The 19,307-nt window shown below is 48.2% G+C and overlaps 1 protein-coding gene across 7 annotated transcripts in view; it reads right to left on the bottom strand.

Moving 5' to 3' along the window:
* Positions 1–19,307, bottom strand: part of KIF17 (kinesin family member 17) — a 542,173-nt gene that overhangs the window by 245,459 nt on the left and 277,407 nt on the right. For all 7 annotated transcript variants that reach the window (XM_078642580.1, XM_078642577.1, XM_078642579.1 and 4 more), the window contains exon 7: positions 17,772–17,925. In XM_078642580.1, the coding sequence (XP_078498706.1) occupies positions 17,772–17,925 (154 nt within the window). The remainder of the gene's footprint in view (positions 1–17,771; positions 17,926–19,307) is intronic.

The raw sequence follows: 19,307 nt of genomic DNA, 5'->3' as shown, positions 1-19,307 counted from the left end.
TCCCGAAAGCGGGCTGACCTTTGAGGAAGTGTCTGGGACAAGTAATGCGGGAAGGCGCTTGGAGCAATTTATTGTCCCCCCCCGGATGTTCTACGGAGTATTTGTCTGAGTGTTAAGTCCGGCTCCCCTCGGGACCCAGCACCCCCCAAGGTGTTGGGAGACAGCCTGCTGGTCCTGGAGGCTTACATCAGACATGTGCTGCAGATCTCCTTTGCCTCCCAGACACTTACGGCAGATTGGAAGAAAGCAGTAGTTCTACCCATTAGGAAGAAATCCAATGTGAGCCATGAAGTCCTGGAGAACCTTAGGCCGATTTCTCTGCTACCGTACATAGCTAAGGTGGCCGAGAAGGTGGCAAACACTCAGCTGATGGCACACTTAGAGAATGCCAATCTCCTACATCCCTCCCAATCGGGTTTCCGGTCAGGGTATTCGACCGAAACCGCCCTACTAAGAGCTACGGAGACCTTAAGACAAGGTGCAGATGCTGGACACACCATGGCACTGGTGATGTTAGACCTCAGTGCGGCGTTTGACACTGTAGCCCATTTCATCTTCCTGCAGTGTCTTAACAGAGGTGGTGTCACAGGATCCGCACTAGGGTGGCTGAAATCCTTCCTTACAGGCCGCAGCTTTCAGGTTCAACGGGGCTCTTTTCAATCCACGGAGGTGGTGCGCTGGAACAGGGGGTGCCTCAGGGTTCGGCCCTGAGTCCGACTTTATTTAATTTATATATGGCCCCCCTGGCTGAGATGGTGCAAGCGTTTGGAGTAGAGTTAGTCTCCTACGCTGATGACACCCAACTGCTGATCTCCCTCTCCCAAACACCCTCGGTCGCGGCATCCAATTTTAAGGCCTGTATGCAGGCTCTGGCCTCTTGGATGAACACGTATTGCTTGAAGCTAAATGGAGCCAAGACCGAGGTGTTGGTGGTCGGTGGAGATAATCTTAGCTGGACAGTGGATTGGTGGCCACAATGTTTGTGCCCCACTCCCACCCCCTGTAAGGAGGCTAAGAATCTGGGGATATGGGTGGATCCTACCCTATCCTATGAGGGGCACATTCGCCGTCTAGTGGGAAAGTGTTTCGGTGTGCTAAAAACACTAAACAAAACCTTGGATCTGCTCCCTCTTGATCCCAGACGCACTATGACGCAGGCCCTCGTGACGTCCCGCATGGATTACGGGAATGTCCTATTTCTAGGAGCTACGAAAAAAAGTTTGGGGCGCCTGCAAGTCCTACAAAATGCGGCCGCTCGGTTGGTATTGAGACTTCCAAGAAGAGCTGCTTCTAGGCCGGCACTTGCGGCACTACATTGGCTACCGGTCAAAAAGAGAGTCCTGTTCAAATCCCTCCTTATATGCCATCGCATTCTCTGGCATAAGGCTCCACCATATCTGGGAGACTTGGTCTCCAGGTATGAACCAAGTAGAGCCTTACGCTCAGGTGGGACAGGGCGGCTTGCTATCCCCCGCATCAAGAAAGCCAGAATGGGAGGACGCTCTTTCAGAGTCATAGTGGCTCAAAGTTGGAATAAACTCCCGGTGGGTCTTAGACTGGAAAGGTCGGAGGCCAAGTTCAGGAGTCTTCTCAAAACTCACCTGTACATTATATAGGAGCGTAGGTGCGGATGGGTGGTTTGCTAATGCTTCTGGCGGGTCTTTTTCTGTTCTCCACAGCGCGGGGACACGCCGGGATGGCGTAACCAAGCGCTCTACAAACTACCTTATTATTATTATTATTATTATTTAAGTAATCTCAATTTAGAGATTACTTAAATTGAGATTTTTGCATTTGGGATGATGCAACCCAAATGCAAAAATACTGAGAATCTGCCTGTTTGCAACCGGTTTTTGCTTTGATGCATGTGGGCTTCAGTGATCTTCTTAAGTTTTGTAAAAGGTTCAAACATTGCTAGATGTTCCTCTCTTACTGATGTCTTCATACTGAATAGTGCAACGTTTTGGTCATAAGAATTGGTTTTGTTTTTTCAATGAAGACTTGGATTTCCTTTCTGTTTGGGGCACTGGCATAAGCTGAATATAAGAATTAAATTTAGGAGCTCACAACAAGTGTTCCCTTCATCTCTGTAATATTCCTTGGAATTTGTCTCTGTCAAGAAATAGCACTGCGTACCTCACATCTACTTTCTCGGTTTGTTTCATCAGCTCTATATCAGTTTCCTTCTTTGGACTTCAATAATACAGTTTATTTTTCTCATGTGACAGTAAGCAGGATGCAGAACCCCTCCCCACATATTCTGGTGTGCCTGGGGATCTCAGTATTTGCCCTCACTGGCCTCACTCATCATGAAATTCTCAATGTTAGGACAGCACCTAGGCATGTGCGCCCATCAACTGTGGAGGAGTTCCTATCCCCAGTGTGACTGGGGTTTCATATAGAAAGTAGACAAACAAACAGTAATATACAACATTCTGGATGGAGGGAGGGACACAATTCACATTGTCTCTTGGGCCCAGTTGACCATCCTGCATGCCAACCTTGAGAAAAATGTTGCACCTTAGTTTCTGCCATATGAGCTGCCCTCCAAATAGGCTGACCTACAAATTCTCCTGTTGTTCACAGCCTGAGAAAGGGAGATGCAACTGCGCACCAGGATAAGGTGTCTTTTGCAGTGACGGCAAGCGCTGCCCAGTGGGAGTCTTTAATTATTGTAAGAGGGAATTCAGAATGATCTTTGTGGACTCGAGAGGGGTTTCAATCTTTATTGATTTAGGCAGGCTTCTTATATAATTGGTGTGTCTGGGAGGGGCTTTACATAGCATTGCTGTACACAACAGATGGGCATCCATATGGCTGGGAGTGAATGCATTCTTAGAGAGAGATTTTTACAGGGTTTTACAGACAATTTAGGATCCTTTATATATTTTGGGATGTCTTGAGAGGATCATATAACCTTAAAGAGACTTTCATTACCAGAGGAATATCTTCATTTATTTATTAGGCAGATTCAAAGTCAAAATAAACTTTCTTTTGGCCACTAGAGCCATAAACGTGCACATAACACACAAATATATACCTAATAAATAGCTAAAACGATTGTGATAATTTAGAACAATAAAATCACAAAACAGATTCCTTACATGGCCATACCCACCAATAAAATAAAGAAGGAGCAGGATGCAACAGAACTGAGAAATCACAAAAGTAGTACTAGCTTTACTTGGGAAGAAGACACTTCCTTCACAGCAACCCCCTGGAAACTTAGCAACCACACAAGCAGTCAAATCTAAGAATGCGCAAAGCGGTGGAGTGGTACGCGTACCAAGCTGAAAGAATACAGGTGTAAGCCAGAAAGAGCAGGGCACACGTATGCCGGACAAGCAAAGAAGACATGAGGAACAGCTTCCTCCAGATATTTCCACCCAGGTCAGGCAGAAGATGATAGAGCAGACCATTTGGAGGTAAAGCTCCTTAATGGCAATACTCCCACTCTGAACTGGAAATAAGAGTTTCCTGTCCATAGGCTTTGTAATAAAACCCCAGAAGGGCTCAAGGCCACAGGATTGCTTCAAATCAAGGCATTCTTGTAATGTATGTGTACTGGCTGCTTTCCGAGTGTCTATGGCCATAACATTAAGCCAACTTAAGGGGATCTTATAAACTTAAGAGGCTTTAAATTCCAGGTGAATATCTTCATTTATTTATTAGGTAGGTGTGTAATGTGCTGTGTTTGATCTTTCAGTTACTTCAAAGTCTTAGATTTGGAATAGAACAATGGGCAATCAAAAGGAAAAAAAACATGGAGGGGAAGAGTAAACCAATAAGGTACCATCAGTTTCCATAGCAGATATTCCATGATTGTGGCCTGTGACAATCAAGAATGACACTTAGGAAGCGTGCAAGAATAGTTGTCAGGGGTTTCCTCATGCACAAATGGTTCGGTTTAGGTCACAAAAAGGGGCTGAGGGCCTTCTATGGTTTTGGGTCTTATACTGCCACAGATTTGCCACTGTATTGTATCCGCTTAAATGGATGCTGCTGAATCAAGATCAAGGTTTCTTTCTAGGTTGAAGCACAAATTCCTGTAGGTTTCTTTTGCCTTTTCAAATTGTGAACAGTGCAGAGAAGGATTAGTTACTTACCTGTAATCCTAGTTCTCTTCCAGGGGTATCCTCATCAAAGTCATAAGCATTAGAATATTCCCGCCCATGTGCGGGACCCCGGAAACACTATATTATATGTGCCCCACATATATATACTCATATAGATATATAAATACATATATATATATAAACATGCAATAGCAGCCAAATAAAATCAGAGCTGAAATATGCTGTGTAGAATTTCCACCATACAAGAATAATAAGCATTAGAAACATGAGAAACAACAACAAAGTTTGTTTAGAAACTGTTTTAATGCTCAGAAAGCAGTAGAAATTCTCATAACTCACTGGAAGCATAGAAAGCTCCCAGGCTGCATTGCAAACACACAGTCTAAAAAGACTGAAGAGCTAACCTGTAGCTGCATAGCAATAAACTGACACCGTGCCTTTAAGGCACCCATGACCCCCAGTATCCCATCATGCCTCAGGGGTGACAGTTAGGTCAGTTTTTCGGAGACTAAAAACAAACCCAGTAACAAATAGGTTAACAATATCTCCTTATTAAAGAATGTTCTTTGCCCGGGGAGGCGGGAGGGTTGCTTATGACTTTGATGAGGATACCCCTGGAAGAGAACTAGGATTACAGGTAAGTAACTAATCCTAATCCTTCTCTTCCAGGGGATCCTCATCAATAGTCATAAGCATTAGAATAGAATAGCGAGCCTCACCTCATCTCCCTGCAGGCAAAGGAGTAACAATACAGTAATACCCATACTAAGCCTAGTAACAACTAAGCTCGTACAGGCCGCAGGCTACTCAAATAGATTCCTCAAAGAGGCTTGTCCTAATTGAGTATCGGCCCTGGAATCAGATTCTAGGCAGTACTGCCTCGTAAAGGTATGAACTGATTTCCATGTTGCAGCCTTGCATATTTCTGACATTGGAATGTCGTGCAAGAAAGCTACTGTGGCCGCTTTCCCTCTAGTAGAATGCGCTTTGGGTGACACCAACAACGGCTTGCCTGCAAGCTGGTAGGCCAATTAAATGCAAGAGACAATCCATCTAGAGATGGACCTCTTGGCCGCTGGAAACCCTATTCTCATCGAACCATAGTTCACGAACAGCTGATCCGACTTCCTGATTCCCTTGGTTTTTTCCAAATAGAACTTGAGCACTCTCTTTAAATCTAATGAGTGCAACGACCGCTCTGCTGGGGTCGCTGGATTTGGGAAAAAAGAAGGGAGGGAAATGGACTGATTTATATGAAAATCAGAAACCACCTTAGGTAAGAAGGATGGGTGAGCCCTCAGGACAACCCTATTGTGATGGAAAACAGTATATGGTTCCTTCGCACAGAGAGCTTGTATCTCGCTAACTCTGCGCGCTGATGTGATTGCCACTAAAAAGGCTGCTTTCCAAGATAGATGTTGCAAAGAAGCCTTGTGGATAGGTTCGAAAGGAGGTGACATTACCCTGGACAGAACCAGGTTCAATTCCCAAGGAGGAGAAGGATTTCGCACAGGGGGATAGACTTTCTTCAACCCCTGGAGGAAGTCCTTAACCACCGGAACCTGAAAGAAAGAAATCTGATGAGGCGATTTCCTGTACGCCACTATGGCAGACAGATGCACTCTAATGGAAACATATTTCAATCCAGAAGTTGCCAAGGAAAGGAGGGATGGCAGGATTACCTCCTCCTGCCCTTTAGTAGGATCCAGATGATGATCCCTACACCATAAGTAAAACCACTTCCACTTGAACGCACAAGACGCTCTCGTGGAAGGCCTCTTAGCCTCCTTTAAAATGTTCATGCATTCGGGAGGCAAGTTCAGATGTCCATATTGCAGGACCTCAGGTGCCATGCTGTTAGGTTCAGCGATGGGAGGTTGGGATGCAGTACCCTCCCGTCCATCTTGCTCAACGGGTCCGGCCTGCAAGGAAGTCGTCTGTGTGGACACACAGAGAAATGTAGAAGGTCCGGGTACCACCACTGCCGTGGCCAATCCGGAGCTATTAAGATCATCTCCATGTCCGACCTGAGGAGCTTGGACACTACCTTCGGAATCAGAGCCAGGGGAGGAAACGCGTAAGCGAATGTTCCTGACCAATCCATCAGAAGAGCATTACCCTGCGTCCCTGGTCGGTGGAATCTGGACGCGAAGGCGTGGCATTTGGCGTTTTCGTCGTCTGCAAACAAGTCTATGGCTGGACGACCCCAGCAACGAAAAAGCTCTTCTACCACCTCGTCGTTTAGCACCCAGTCTGGCTGATCTTCGAAGTGCCTGCTGAGTGCGTCTGCTTTTACGTTCAACTCGCCTGGAAGGTGCACCGCCACTACTGTGAGGCCTCGAGAGAGAAGCCAGGGCCAGATTGTTTGAGCCTCTCGGGAGAGCGGGCGAGATCGTGTGCCTCCTTGTTTGTTCAGATAGAACATGGTGGTTGTATTGTCCGTCTGAACTAGGACTGAGTTGGACTCGATCGCTGGAAAGAAAGCTTTGAGAGCTAGAAACACCGCTCTGAGTTCCAGCATGTTGATGTGGTATGTCTGCTCCTGCGCAGACCACTGACCTTGTATCTGAAGAGGACCCATGTGCGCTCCCCAGCCTTGCAGAGAGGCATCCGTCACTATAGACTGGGATGGAAGAGGTTGGTGAAAAAGCACTCCGACCCGCACATTCTTTCTCCGAGTCCACCATTTGATGGCATCCTTCGTCGCTTGGGAAAGAGTAATACAATCTTCCCAATGCCCTGTCGCTTGGTCCCACTGGTCCTCTGGAGCTTGTTGCAGAGGACGCATTCCCAGCCTGGCGTTTGGAATGAGGAAAATGCAGGACGCCATGGAACCCAGCAGGGATGCTACTTGTCGGGCTGTTGGAAACCGAGACTCTAGCAGAATCTCGCATTTCTGACTCATGGAAAAAGTCTCTCCTCCGAAGGAAACGCTTTTCCCAATCTTGTGTCCAGAACGGAGCCTAGGTAGTGGATGGACTGTGTCGGCAGCTGGACTGACTTCTCCAGGTTGACATGGAGACCGAGTCTGTGCAACAGGTGTAGGCAAAGTTGCAGATCGTGCGTTACCTGAACCGGAGACGAGCCCTTTAGGAGCCAGTCGTCCAGGTATGGGTAGATGAAGAGACCCTTTTTGTGAAGAAAAGCCGCCACCACTGCCATGCATTTGGTGAAGACTCGTGGTGCGGACTTGAGACCAAAGGGTAGCACCTTGTACTGGTAGTGTTTGCTTCCCACTACAAACCTCAAGTACTTGCGATGCTGTAGAGCAATCGGAATGTGAAAGTATGCATCCTGCAGATCCACCGAACACATCCAATCTCCGGTTTGAAGATGTGGGCATATTTGGTGAAGAGCTAACATGCGGAACTTTTCTCTGACGATGACTTTGTTCAAGAGACGCAGATCGAGTATTGGTCTGAACTTGTCTCCCTGATCTTTTTTGGGGACAAGAAAGTACCTGGAGTAGACTCCCTTTCCTTTTTGAGAGGGGGGAACCTCCTCTATAGCTCTTTTTTGTAGTAGAACTTTCACCACTCTTCGGAGCGAGCTTAGCTGGTGAGGGCAAGAGTTCTTTGGAGGAATGCTCTTTGGAAGCGCACGGAAACGAAGCTTGTATCCATTGCGCAGTATATTCAGCACCCACTGATCTTTTGTGATGCTGACCCACTCTGCCAGGTGTTGTGAAGCACTTCCTCCCACTGGAGTGGGCAACGGCGCCAGAGGAAGCCACTGCTCAGGCCTTTCCTCCTCTCGTGGTGTTAGAGGATTGTTGGTGACCTCCTCTACCTCTGTTGGCTTTGCCTCGAAACTGGGTCTTTCCCTGGTTCTTACTTTGGGACCACTGAGGGGTTTGAACCCTCTGTTGAGCCCCTCTCCCCCTGTTGGTCTTATAGCGGCGTTTGAATTATTTTTTCTTTTCCAAACCCACCGCTTTTACTGTGTCCAGTTCTGTCTTCATACGGGTCATCTCTTCGTCAGCATGTTCCCCGAAGAGAGAAGAACCCGAAAAGGGAAGATTGAGGATGCGATGCTGCGCATCCGGCTTCAGCCCTGTAAGGCGCAACCAAGCCGATCTCCTGGCACAAACCCCATGTGAGTAGGAATGTGCCGCTAGCACTGCACCATCCGCAGCTGTGCTTATTAACTGGTTGGCCACCAGACATCCTTCTGTCATAGTCTCTTCATAGTCCTTCTGGTCTTCCTTTGGCAGTTTGGACTTGAACCTTTCCATGGAGTCCCATAAGGCTCTGTCGTATCTACCCAGCAGCGCAGCCGCACTGGAGACCTTCAGCGTGGAGGCAGCTGAATTGCAAAACTTGCGACCCCAGGAGTCTTGAGATTTGCTGTCCTCGTCTGGTGGCACTGAAGAGGTAGCGACCACTGCATGTGCTGCCACTATCACAGAGTCTGCTGGAGGGTCAGATTTTACAAAAACTGGGTCAGAAGAAGTCGGTTTGTATTTTTTCTGTATGCGGGCTGGAACCGCTCTGATAGCCGCTGGGGTTAGGAAAACGTCCTTGACAGGATCCATAATCCCCGGGACTAAAGGCAGCAGTGGACGAGAGATAGATTTTTTGTGCAAAGTTTCAAAAATTACTGTCGTAGTAACTTGAGGGACAGACATTTCAATGCTCAGCTTCTGAGCTCCTCTTTGTAGGACATCCAGATAAGTGCCGATGTCATCCACTGGAGAGGATCTAGAGGTAGGACTATCCGTCAGCGTAGGAGAGTAATCTCTTTTGGAAGACCTGGTCGAAGAGGTAGATGAAGTAGAGGGAGTCCTTCGACGTTTACGGTGAGCACTGTGCCTCCTCTCACGCGATCTTCTTGAATGCTCTTCCCTTCTAGGAGAGTGAGATCTGACCCGATCTTCCCCTCTGGGCGAGCGAGGCCTGACCGGACTGTCTTTTCTGGGAGATCAGGGTCTAACCGGAAGTTCCCTTCTGGGAGATTTGGTTGGTGTTCTCACAGGTGATTTGCGCCTGGGAGGACTACGCTTGTCCATCTCCTCCACCAGATTCTGAAGAGGAGACCCGTGTTGAGAGCTGGCATACTCATACATACGTTTGGCAGCTCCTGAATTTCGCCAATGGTCCAATGATCTGTACCATCTAGGTGACAGTCCTGACTCCATCATAAGCGGTCGCTCCCCATGGCCCCTGGTCTCTCCTGGGTATCGTTGTGCTGCTCGCATTGCTTTGCTGCCTTTAATTGAACTGGTGCCTGCATTGCTCGCATTGCCTCTTTGGTTATATCTGCCATTGTGTAAATTGCCCGCTTTGGTGTAAATTGCCCGCTTTGCCTTTAAGAGTGTGTAGCCAGTTTATAGCGTAGCGCTCGCATTGCCTGATAGATTATAATTAATACTGCCTGATTGTGCCAGTGCCTCTGCCCACAGCGTAACTCCTATCTGTGCCCCAACCTGTTCCGGTTTCGCTTTTGCTGCCATTTTGTTGTTGTTGTGCCTCGGAGCCCGTCCTCTCCACCCTGCTCCCGCCTCCCAGCTGCTCCTCCCTCCCACTGACTGCCAAGGCTCGCCCCGTCCTGTGAAGCGCTGTGACCGTCCTGACTCCATCAGAAGCGGTCGCTCCCCACGGCCCCTGGTCTCTCCTGGGTATCGTTGTGCTGCTCGCATTGCTTTGCTGCCTTTAATTGAACTGGTGCCTGCATTGCTCGCATTGCCTCTTTGGTTATATCTGCCATTGTGTAAATTGCCCGCTTTGGTGTAAATTGCCCGCTTTGCCTTTAAGAGTGTGTAGCCAGTTTATAGCGTAGCGCTCGCATTGCCTGATAGATTATAATTAATACTGCCTGATTGTGCCAGTGCCTCTGCCCACAGCGTAACTCCTATCTGTGCCCCAACCTGTTCCGGTTTTGCTTTTGCTGCCATTTTGTTGTTGTTGTGCCTCGGAGCCCGTCCTCTCCACCCCGCTCCCGCCTCCCAGCTGCTCCTCCCTCGCTCCGCCCCCCTCCACTATCCACTTATGACAGATGCATCCGCGCGCAGCGTTCACGCGCAGCGGTCGCGCCCTATGCGCGCCGAAGGTGCGCCAAAGGTGAGCCCGTCTACGCCCATCCGCGCCTGGACCGCGCCCAGCGCCAGACCCCCTGGCCCCCGCAAAATCCACTCCGCCCGCATAACATTACGCCGCAACCCTCTCAGCCCTTAACCCCGGCCGCCCACCAAACTGCTACCAAGCCGCCCCAGGACACACCCATGGACCCTTCACCTGCCACTCCTGCAAATTCGACTGCATCAGGACCCACACCAAATCCACAGACTCCAATCAGAGCTCCGACACTAACCACCTAAAGTGCATCCTGCTCAACACCCGCTCGGTCCACAGACACGCCATTGAACTCTGGAACCTACTCGACACTACATCGCCGGATGTCGCCTTCCTTACAGAAACCTGGATGAACGCCTCATCAGCACCCGACATCGCCATAGCCATCCCGGACGGCTACAAGATCATCCGAAAGGACCGCACCAACCAAACAGGAGGAGGCATCGCCATCGTCCATAAGAACTCCATCAGCATCACGACCAGTTCCGACGACTACCTCTCTACCGCCGAACACCTTCACTTCCAGATCCACACCGACCCCAAGATCACATTCAGAGGCACCCTCATCTACAGGCCACCAGGACCCCGCACACAATTCAGCGAAGACATCACTGACTTCATCAGCCCACATGCCCTCCCCTCCGAGGACTACATTCTACTGGGAGACCTCAACTACCACCTGGAAAAGAAAAACGACTGCAACACCACCACCCTTCTGGACAATCTGGCCAACCTCGGACTCAAACAACTTGTCAATTCCCCCACCCACTATGCCGGACACACGCTCGACCCAATCTTCACCTCCAGCAAGCACATCTCCTTCAATCACACCACAGCTCTCCACTGGACGGACCACAGCTGCGTTCACTTCAACTACAAAAAGACCCCCACAACCTATTCCCCGAAGAAACTGGAACAAAATTACTACCGACCAGCTCTTCACATCGCTTCACCAAAACCCTCCTGCCAAATCATCGGACCCAAACCAAGCAGCCACCAACCTCACACAATGGATCACCCACAGCGCCGACGAACTAGCACCCTTGAAAAACCATCAAATCAAGCAAGGTAGCAAAAAAGCCCCCTGGTTCAACGATGACCTTAAGAAATCCAAGAAGTTATGTCGCACCCTCGAGAAAGCCTGGAGAAAAAACCCAACCACTGACAACCTGACCACCTTCAAGAACGCCACCCGCAAACACCACCAACTGATCCGATCCACCAAGAAATCAGCATTCAAGGATCAACTTGACAACAACGCCCACAACAGCAAGGAACTATTCAATATCGTCAAAGAATTCACCAACCCCACCGCCGGCACCAACGACATCACTCCCTCCCAAGACCTCTGCGACTCCCTAGCCTCTTTCTTCTACAACAAAATCGCCATCATACATAACAGCTTTGAAAACCAGTCCGGAGACCAGTCCACTCCACCCACCTCCGAACCAAAACCCCCCTCTAACAACCTCTGCGCCTGGAACCCAATCACCACTGAAGACACCATCCGCCTGATGAACTCCATCCACTCAGGATCGCCAACCGACCCATGTCCCCACCACATTTTCAACAAAGCAGACTCCATCATCGCACCCCATCTCCGAGACATCATCAACTGCTCCCTCAACTCCGCCACCTTCCCGGAAAGCTGGAAGCACGCCGAACTCACCGCCCTTCTGAAGAAACCCACAGCAGACCCCACTGAACTTAAGAACTACCGCCCCATATCGCTCCTCCCATTCCCTGCCAAAGTTATTGAGAAAGCCGTCAACAGTCAGCTCGCCGCCTTCCTCGAATCCAACAAATCCCTCGACCCCTCACAGTCCGGCTTCCGAGCCAAACACAGCACCGAAACCGCCCTCATCGCAGCAACAGACGACATTCGAACTCTACTGGACAACGGAGAAACAGCTGCCCTCATCCTACTTGACCTCTCCGCAGCCTTCGACACAGTCTGTCATAGCACCCTCATACAACGCCTCAGCAATGTCGGAATACAAGGAAAAGCATTGGACTGGATCATCTCGTTCCTCGCCGGAAGAACCCAGAGAGTCCGCCTCCCCCCTTTTAGATTAGAGGCCACCAAAGTCATCTGTGGCGTACCACAAGGATCATCACTCAGTCCCACCCTCTTCAACATATACATGAGTCCCCTCGCATCCATCGCACGCCAACACAACCTCAACATCATCTCCTACGCAGACGACACCCAGCTGATCCTCTCCCTCACCAAAGACCCAAACACCGCCAAAACCAACTTACACGAAGGGATGAAAGAAGTAGCTGAGTGGATGAAGAACAGCCGTTTAAAACTGAACTCGGACAAAAAAGTCCTCATCTTAGGATCATCCCCCTCCGCCTGGGACGACTCATGGTGGCCACCGGCCCTGGGAACCGCACCCATACCTACGGACCACGCACGTAACCTGGACTCCTCCCTCTCGATGACCAGACAAGTCAACGCCGTCTCATCTTCATGCTTCAACATCCTATGCATGCTCAAAAAAATCTTCCGCTGGATCCCCACCGAAACAAGAAAGACGGTCACCCATGCACTGGTAACAAGCCGACTGGATTACGGAAACACCCTTTACGCCGGAACCACAGCCAAACTACAGAAAAAACTCCAACGCATCCAAAACGCCTCAGCTAGACTCATACTGGACATCCCCCGTCAAGCTCACATCTCCGGTCACCTGAAAGACCTCCACTGGCTCCCCGACAACAAGAGAATAACGTTCCGTCTCCTCACCCACGCACACAAAGCCCTCTACGACCTAGGACCCGAATGGCTCAGCACGCGACTGTCCTTCTACACCCCCACCCGCCAACTACGATCGTCCAATCAAGCCCTCGCCGCAATTCCGCGCATCCATAGATCCACCATGGGGGGAAGATCCTTCTCCTACTTAGCGGCCAAAACCTGGAATTCTCTCCCCACCCACCTCCGCCTTGTACAGAACCACCTCTCCTTCAGAAAGCAACTAAAAACTAAAAACTTGGATATTCGATAAGTAAAGTACCCCCCCCTCCCCCATGAGACCCTCTGGGTGAGTAGTGCGCTATACAAATTTCTGAACTTGAACTTGAACAGTCTGATCTCCGCAGCCGAAGGGTCTGGCTGACGCACAGGAGATCTGCGGACAGGGCTTCTGGACCTCGAGGATGCTGTTGAGGAACCAGAAGACTGTGAAGTGGAATGATGAGAAGCTGACTCCGTAACCATGATAACAGAGTTTCTTTCTGAATGTCTCGACGTCGAGCGTTCTTTTCTCGACGCCGAACGCCTCTGGGGGGTCGGCGGGTCGAACAATCTCGACTTCGAATGCCTCGACGGCGACCGATGCCAGGATCTATGGTCTTTCGACGTCGACCGGCGATGACCAGCCGTCGACGGAACCCTCTGCCTCGACGTCGAACGGTGATGACCAGCCGTCGACGGAGTCTTCTGTCTCGACGTCGACCGGTGATGACCAGCCGTCGATGGAGTCCTCTGTCTCGACGTCGAACGGCGATGACCAGCTGTCGACGGAGCCCTCTGTCTCGACGTCGAATGTCTATGTGACGACGGCGGAGGGGTATTGGACACCCTCGACGCCGAGAGTCTACGAAACGACGACGGAGACTGCGTCCTCGACGGCGATCGACGTTTCCCTGTCGACGACAGAGGGGTCTTGGTCCTCGACGGCGAACGTCGTTTCTTAGACGACGGCGGAGGGGTCACACTTCTTGACGCCGGACGTCGCTTGGATGACGACGGCGGAGGAGTGACCTCCCTCGACGCCGATCGTCGCCTTGTTGACGACGGCGGAGGGGCCTTTGATCTCGACGCCGACCGTCGCCCGGTTGACGGCGGCGGAGTCACATTCCTCGCCGCCGATCGTCACCCGGTTGACGACTGCGGAGGGGATTTCGACGACGGGACTGGATCCTTCGACGTCGTCGCCGTACCTGGTCTTCTTTTCGACGGCGAGCCCGCCGTCGACGGTAATTTAGACGAGAGCTGATCCACCGGTGGTTCTTTTCTCAGCGCCGAGCCCGACGCTGATGTTGAAGGATGTGAAGACTTCTTTTTTTAAGATGTTTGAGTCTTCTTGGAACCCTTCTTCACCGGGGATCTTCCTCTGGATGACCTGTGAGCCAGGCCATAAATGCGAATCCTCTCCCTGTCTTTAAGAGTTCTTCCTGACAGGTGTTCACAGTGAGGACAGGTGTCTGGATCATGATCTTCAGGCAGACACAAGATACAGACGTCGTGATTGTCTGAGTTTGCCTTCTTGTTGCCACAAGATGGACATTTGTCAAAAAGTGAAGACATTCTCAGAAGAAAATGTTCACTAAACTGACTAAAAAAGACAGTATCTTACTTGACTAGTTGTTAAATGTCAAAGTAAGTGTAAAAATAGACAAAAGTGAAGTATTTTTCTGTCAGAAAACAGAAAACTAGTGGAGCTGTGTAACCAGGTTCCTTCCTGAAGGAGCCGGAAAGAACAACTGACCTAACTGTCACGCCTGAGGCATGATGGGATACTGGGGGTCATGGGTGCCTTAAAGGCACGGTGTCAGTTTATTGCTATGCAGCTACAGGTTAGCTCTTCAGTCTTTTTAGACTGTGTGTTTGCAATGCAGCCTGGGAGCTTTCTATGCTTCCAGTGAGTTATGAGAATTTCTACTGCTTTCTGAGCATTAAAACAGTTTCTAAACAAACTTTGTTGTTGTTTCTCATGTTTCTAATGCTTATTATTCATGTATGGTGGAAATTCTACACAGTATATTTCAGCTCTGATTTTATTTGGCTGCTATTGCATGTTTTTATATATATATATGTATTTATATATATATGAGTATATATATGTGGGGCACATATAATATAGTGTTTCCGGGGTCCCGCACATGGGCGGGAATATTCTAATGCTTATGACTTTGATGAGGATCCCCTGGAAGAGAACCTTCATTTTATGCTACCTTTGACTGGTGGCAAGTCGGCAGCTTAGAGATCAGGCTTAATGCGGTCTGGTCTACAGTGGTAAAGGCACATTATGGCAGCTTAGTTTTGTGGGCTTTGGCAATAATTTGTTTGTGGAGGCCAGTGTAATTTTGTTACAATGGTCCATGAAGGTTATGACAATTACTGTATTCAATTCCACTCCATTGTCAGTTTGGAGTAAAAGGAGGATATCTCTGCGTCTCCTACATATGTCTGAAACTTTACTTCGAACTACTCTAACAGCTGTGCGAACAAACTAATTAACTGTTGAACATGAGGCATGGTAGGGATAATCTTTGTAGGATACCTGGCATGTGGATGGATCATTCAGCTGTTCCAATCTCTTTTTTTTGTGACTGCAATTAAAAAGGAAGTCTTGAATTCAAAACAGAGCAGGCACTGCTATTGCCATCTATTGTTTCCAACATTGTATGCCAAAGTCATTCACGCTTTCCATAAGGGATGTTCACCGTACCTGATTTTAAAGCATACTGTATAGTTGGGCAGCTACAATGGTTGGCGGGCCATACCTTGTTTGAAATAGGCTACACCCTTGCCCGATTACAGCGCGGGGCACCACATGCATTGCTGTGCCCCGGGGCTGATAAGATATGTGATTCTCCCTTTTTATTGTATATTGCATTACACTATTGGAAGCAAGCTCTAACATATGCAAAAGTACTGAATCCATATGCTCCCAACGTTCCCCTTTGTGGTTTGCCAACCGGCCTTGGCGTTTTATCTACTGTTCGGGTGCGGGGCTGGACACAGGCGGGGATGACTACTGTAGGGGACTTCTTCCTAGAAGGTACTTTATTGTCCCATGGCGAATTTGTTCACACTAACGCGGTGTCGGACACTCTGTTCCTTACACATCCTACGGTCACACAATATATCCGGAAGTACTGGTTAGTAGATCAGAAAGAACCCCCTACATTTAAATTGTTGCAGTCTTTTCACATAATGGGAGATGAGCGCCATCTTGTTAGATGGCTATACAGAGGACTGCAAGAGCACTTAAACACATCACTATTGCCTCTCCTTGACGAGAGACTTAGAGGATAGGGAATGGACCTCCGCCCTAGAACATCCCAGAAGGGTGTCCCGTAACTTCCGTCTGAAGACAATACAACTATTAATATTACACAGGGCCTACCTTACGCAGCAGGCAATTCAGAAGATGTATCCCACCGCCTCTGCACTATGCCCCAGATGTTCCCACCAACCCGCTGATTCTACTCACATGTTATGGTCGTGCTCTACGCTGGGGAGGTTTTGGTTGGTGGTTACTCGAGGTTTATCCTAACACATGGAATGCTCCCCTTGGGACACTATGCTTGTTAGGGCTTCTCCCTCTCCCGAAGAAGGCAAAATTACTACGCCAATTCCCGGGTTTGGCTTTGACGCTCGCCAATTGATTAATAACACATCGCTGGAAATCTCGCACGGCGCCACTAGAGGGCAAGTGGAAGGACAAGGTCATTAGATGGGCAGTGGTAGAAGGGGAAGCGCTTCGACACAAAGAATATAGAGGACTGAGAAAGTGACTGATTTCGCTTGAGTGAGCTCAATTGATAGAGCAGTTCAAAGCAGTAACAGAAGATTACGCAGTAGTACCCCTAGATCCACTGATGGATTACTTAAATAATGCCTCAGTGCTGAGTGGGTTGTGGCCCAGATATGGTGGGGCTTCCCCCTTTCTCTTTTCCCCTCTCCCCCCCGGCTTACTTCTTTCATCCTGTCCAGTTCTCACCCCCCACCTCCACCCCGGAGTTCTTTTGCTCACCATCATTACGATCGATTCACCGGGGATCCTACCCTGGCCGAGATGATTGGGAATAAGCATCTAAGTTTATAGTTAATAGTTGGACGGGAGGGTAGAATTGTGGGTGGGATGACCAGGGTGGGTGTTGAGGGGGGTAAAATGACAATGTACCGATTCATCGGGTGTACTATTTCAAGCATATTGTTATGATTATGTATGGTTATCCTAACCAACAATTGTTGTACCATGCAACTTTAATCAATAATATATTAGAATAAAGATCCAAAATAATTGTACACTGTGCCTGAACAGTGAACTTAATCTAAAATTGTAGAGATGCATACTGTTATATGTACATGTTTGCAAAACCCAATAAAACTTGTGTTAAAAAATAATAATAATAATAAAAGGGATGTCACCGTTTCTCTGCAAACAGTATCAGTCTTTAAACAGCCATGAGCATGTGTCTACCTCCCTTGCCAACATTGGATCACTTCTCAAATCATGGCACTTCTAGTTGCATGCTATGTGGGTCTTATTCTGAGCAACAGTAATAAAAGCTCTTTGTGACGGCTTGGCTACACAAAGTGCTGTGTAAGTGATACTACTTATTGACTTCATTTAGTGACCTAGAGATCGATGCCTTTCTAACCTTATGTCAAACAATGATACCACCATTTCTTAATTCCACATCACGTTACAAAACCACACAAGAAAGAGGACGAATGAACGGGTTTTGGTTTGTGCTATCACACGCCCAGATGCAGTGCTAACCTTTGCCTCGATGTGTGACCATGCCACAGGTCCTCTCAATTACCGTCTTGCTGTACATCAAGACTTTAGCCTGATATGACATTCCTCGTAGTACATACCTACACCTACTTTCTTCTTCAGATCTTCTTCCAGATTGGCTAACTGCTGGTCGTAGGAGGTCCGCAACAAATTGATATCTTCTTCTAGGCGTGCACGGGATTTCTGTTCTGCTTCAAACTCTGCTTTCAATTTTGCATACTTCTCCTCATACTCCTGTAGAAAAAAGACAAATTCAATGCACAAAACCAACATTCCTGGCCATTTAAAAATATAATGTGTACTTTTATGAACAATAATTGCTAAAGCTGCTCTGGGAAGATGTAATGCAAAGGTGGTGGTACCCTAGAAAGCACTTGTGTGTGTAATAGATCAATGAGAGTGTGATGTTAAAGTTTCTTGTATTTATTGTGGCTTCTGAGAAATCTAAGCTTCTATTCCTGTAGCTCGGCTCCGTAACAAATAGCTGATCAGATTTCATATGTGCTCATGGTTGCAGGGCTATAGAGAAGGTCAAACACTCTAAAGAGCAAGATCTAGTACTTAAAAGCCAGACCTGTATTTTTCACAATAACTTGAAACCTAAGATAATTGAAAGAGAGTGGTGTTCTACAATTTATGCCCCGGTCACCAAAGCCAAAAAGGAAAAGAACTTAAAGAGGATGCCATCAGATCCTGATCAAAGGATATTAAAATGTAATAAATGCATCCATCTCAATAAAGTATTTACAACTGACTACAGACATACCATAAATAGTATGTAGTGGGAGTGGGCGGAGGCTCTGAGAGATACTGGAGCCAGCATGATAACCATCCGGTGTCATCTAGCATCTTCAGACCAAGTTGCTGCAGCTGGCAACCGTGAGAGCCACTACCCAGTGGCTCTGGTTCCCTTTGAATGTGGGTGGGATCTCAGGTTCCTTGAGGGTAGCTGTGAGTCCACCCATCCCTGTGGATTGTCTGCTTGGCAATGACTTGAAGCATACTGCCTGGAAGGAGGTGGAGCTCAAGTCCCACTTGGAGGTGTGCCTAGCCATACTGTCCATTTCAAAAGGACAAGGGAACCCGCAAGGTAGGAAGGACCCTGGGTATCAGCTAATTATTGAGAACAGTGGGTCCTTCAATGAATTATACTAGCGCACAATAAATATAGACCAGAATCAGTGCTATATTGGTTCATTCATTGTCCAGCCGGACATGGTATGATTTAATGAATATAAACAATAAGTTATAAAATTCGAGACAAAGCGTAATAGAGTTGGTCACAATCCTGCATCCTTTAAGGTTCAAAACAGAAAGAACATAACATTTACACAAAACATTTTCAGGCACAAAGAGGAGCTTATCGCCAATAAATGAATCATGAGGGCAAGCTTGGTAAGGACGAACACAAAAATGCACAAGTTTTAACGAATGTGTTTAACATGCATTCAGAATAGTCTACACTTAGGTTTTTAAGTATTCAGAAATTTTTGGCGCTCAACTTCTCACGGTAGGGTATTAGATTGTTGTGGTATCAAGTAGGTGCTTCTTGGTCAGAGGAAAACCTTAACCTCTGTGAAAAAAGGGGGGGGGGGATTTACCGGAACCTCCCTTTT

Source organism: Lissotriton helveticus, chromosome 5_1 (genome assembly GCF_964261635.1).
Source record: "Lissotriton helveticus chromosome 5_1, aLisHel1.1, whole genome shotgun sequence".
Taxonomy (NCBI): domain Eukaryota; kingdom Metazoa; phylum Chordata; class Amphibia; order Caudata; family Salamandridae; genus Lissotriton; species Lissotriton helveticus.
Note: the sequence above shows the minus strand (reverse complement) of the source record. Positions and strands in the feature narration are given on the sequence as shown.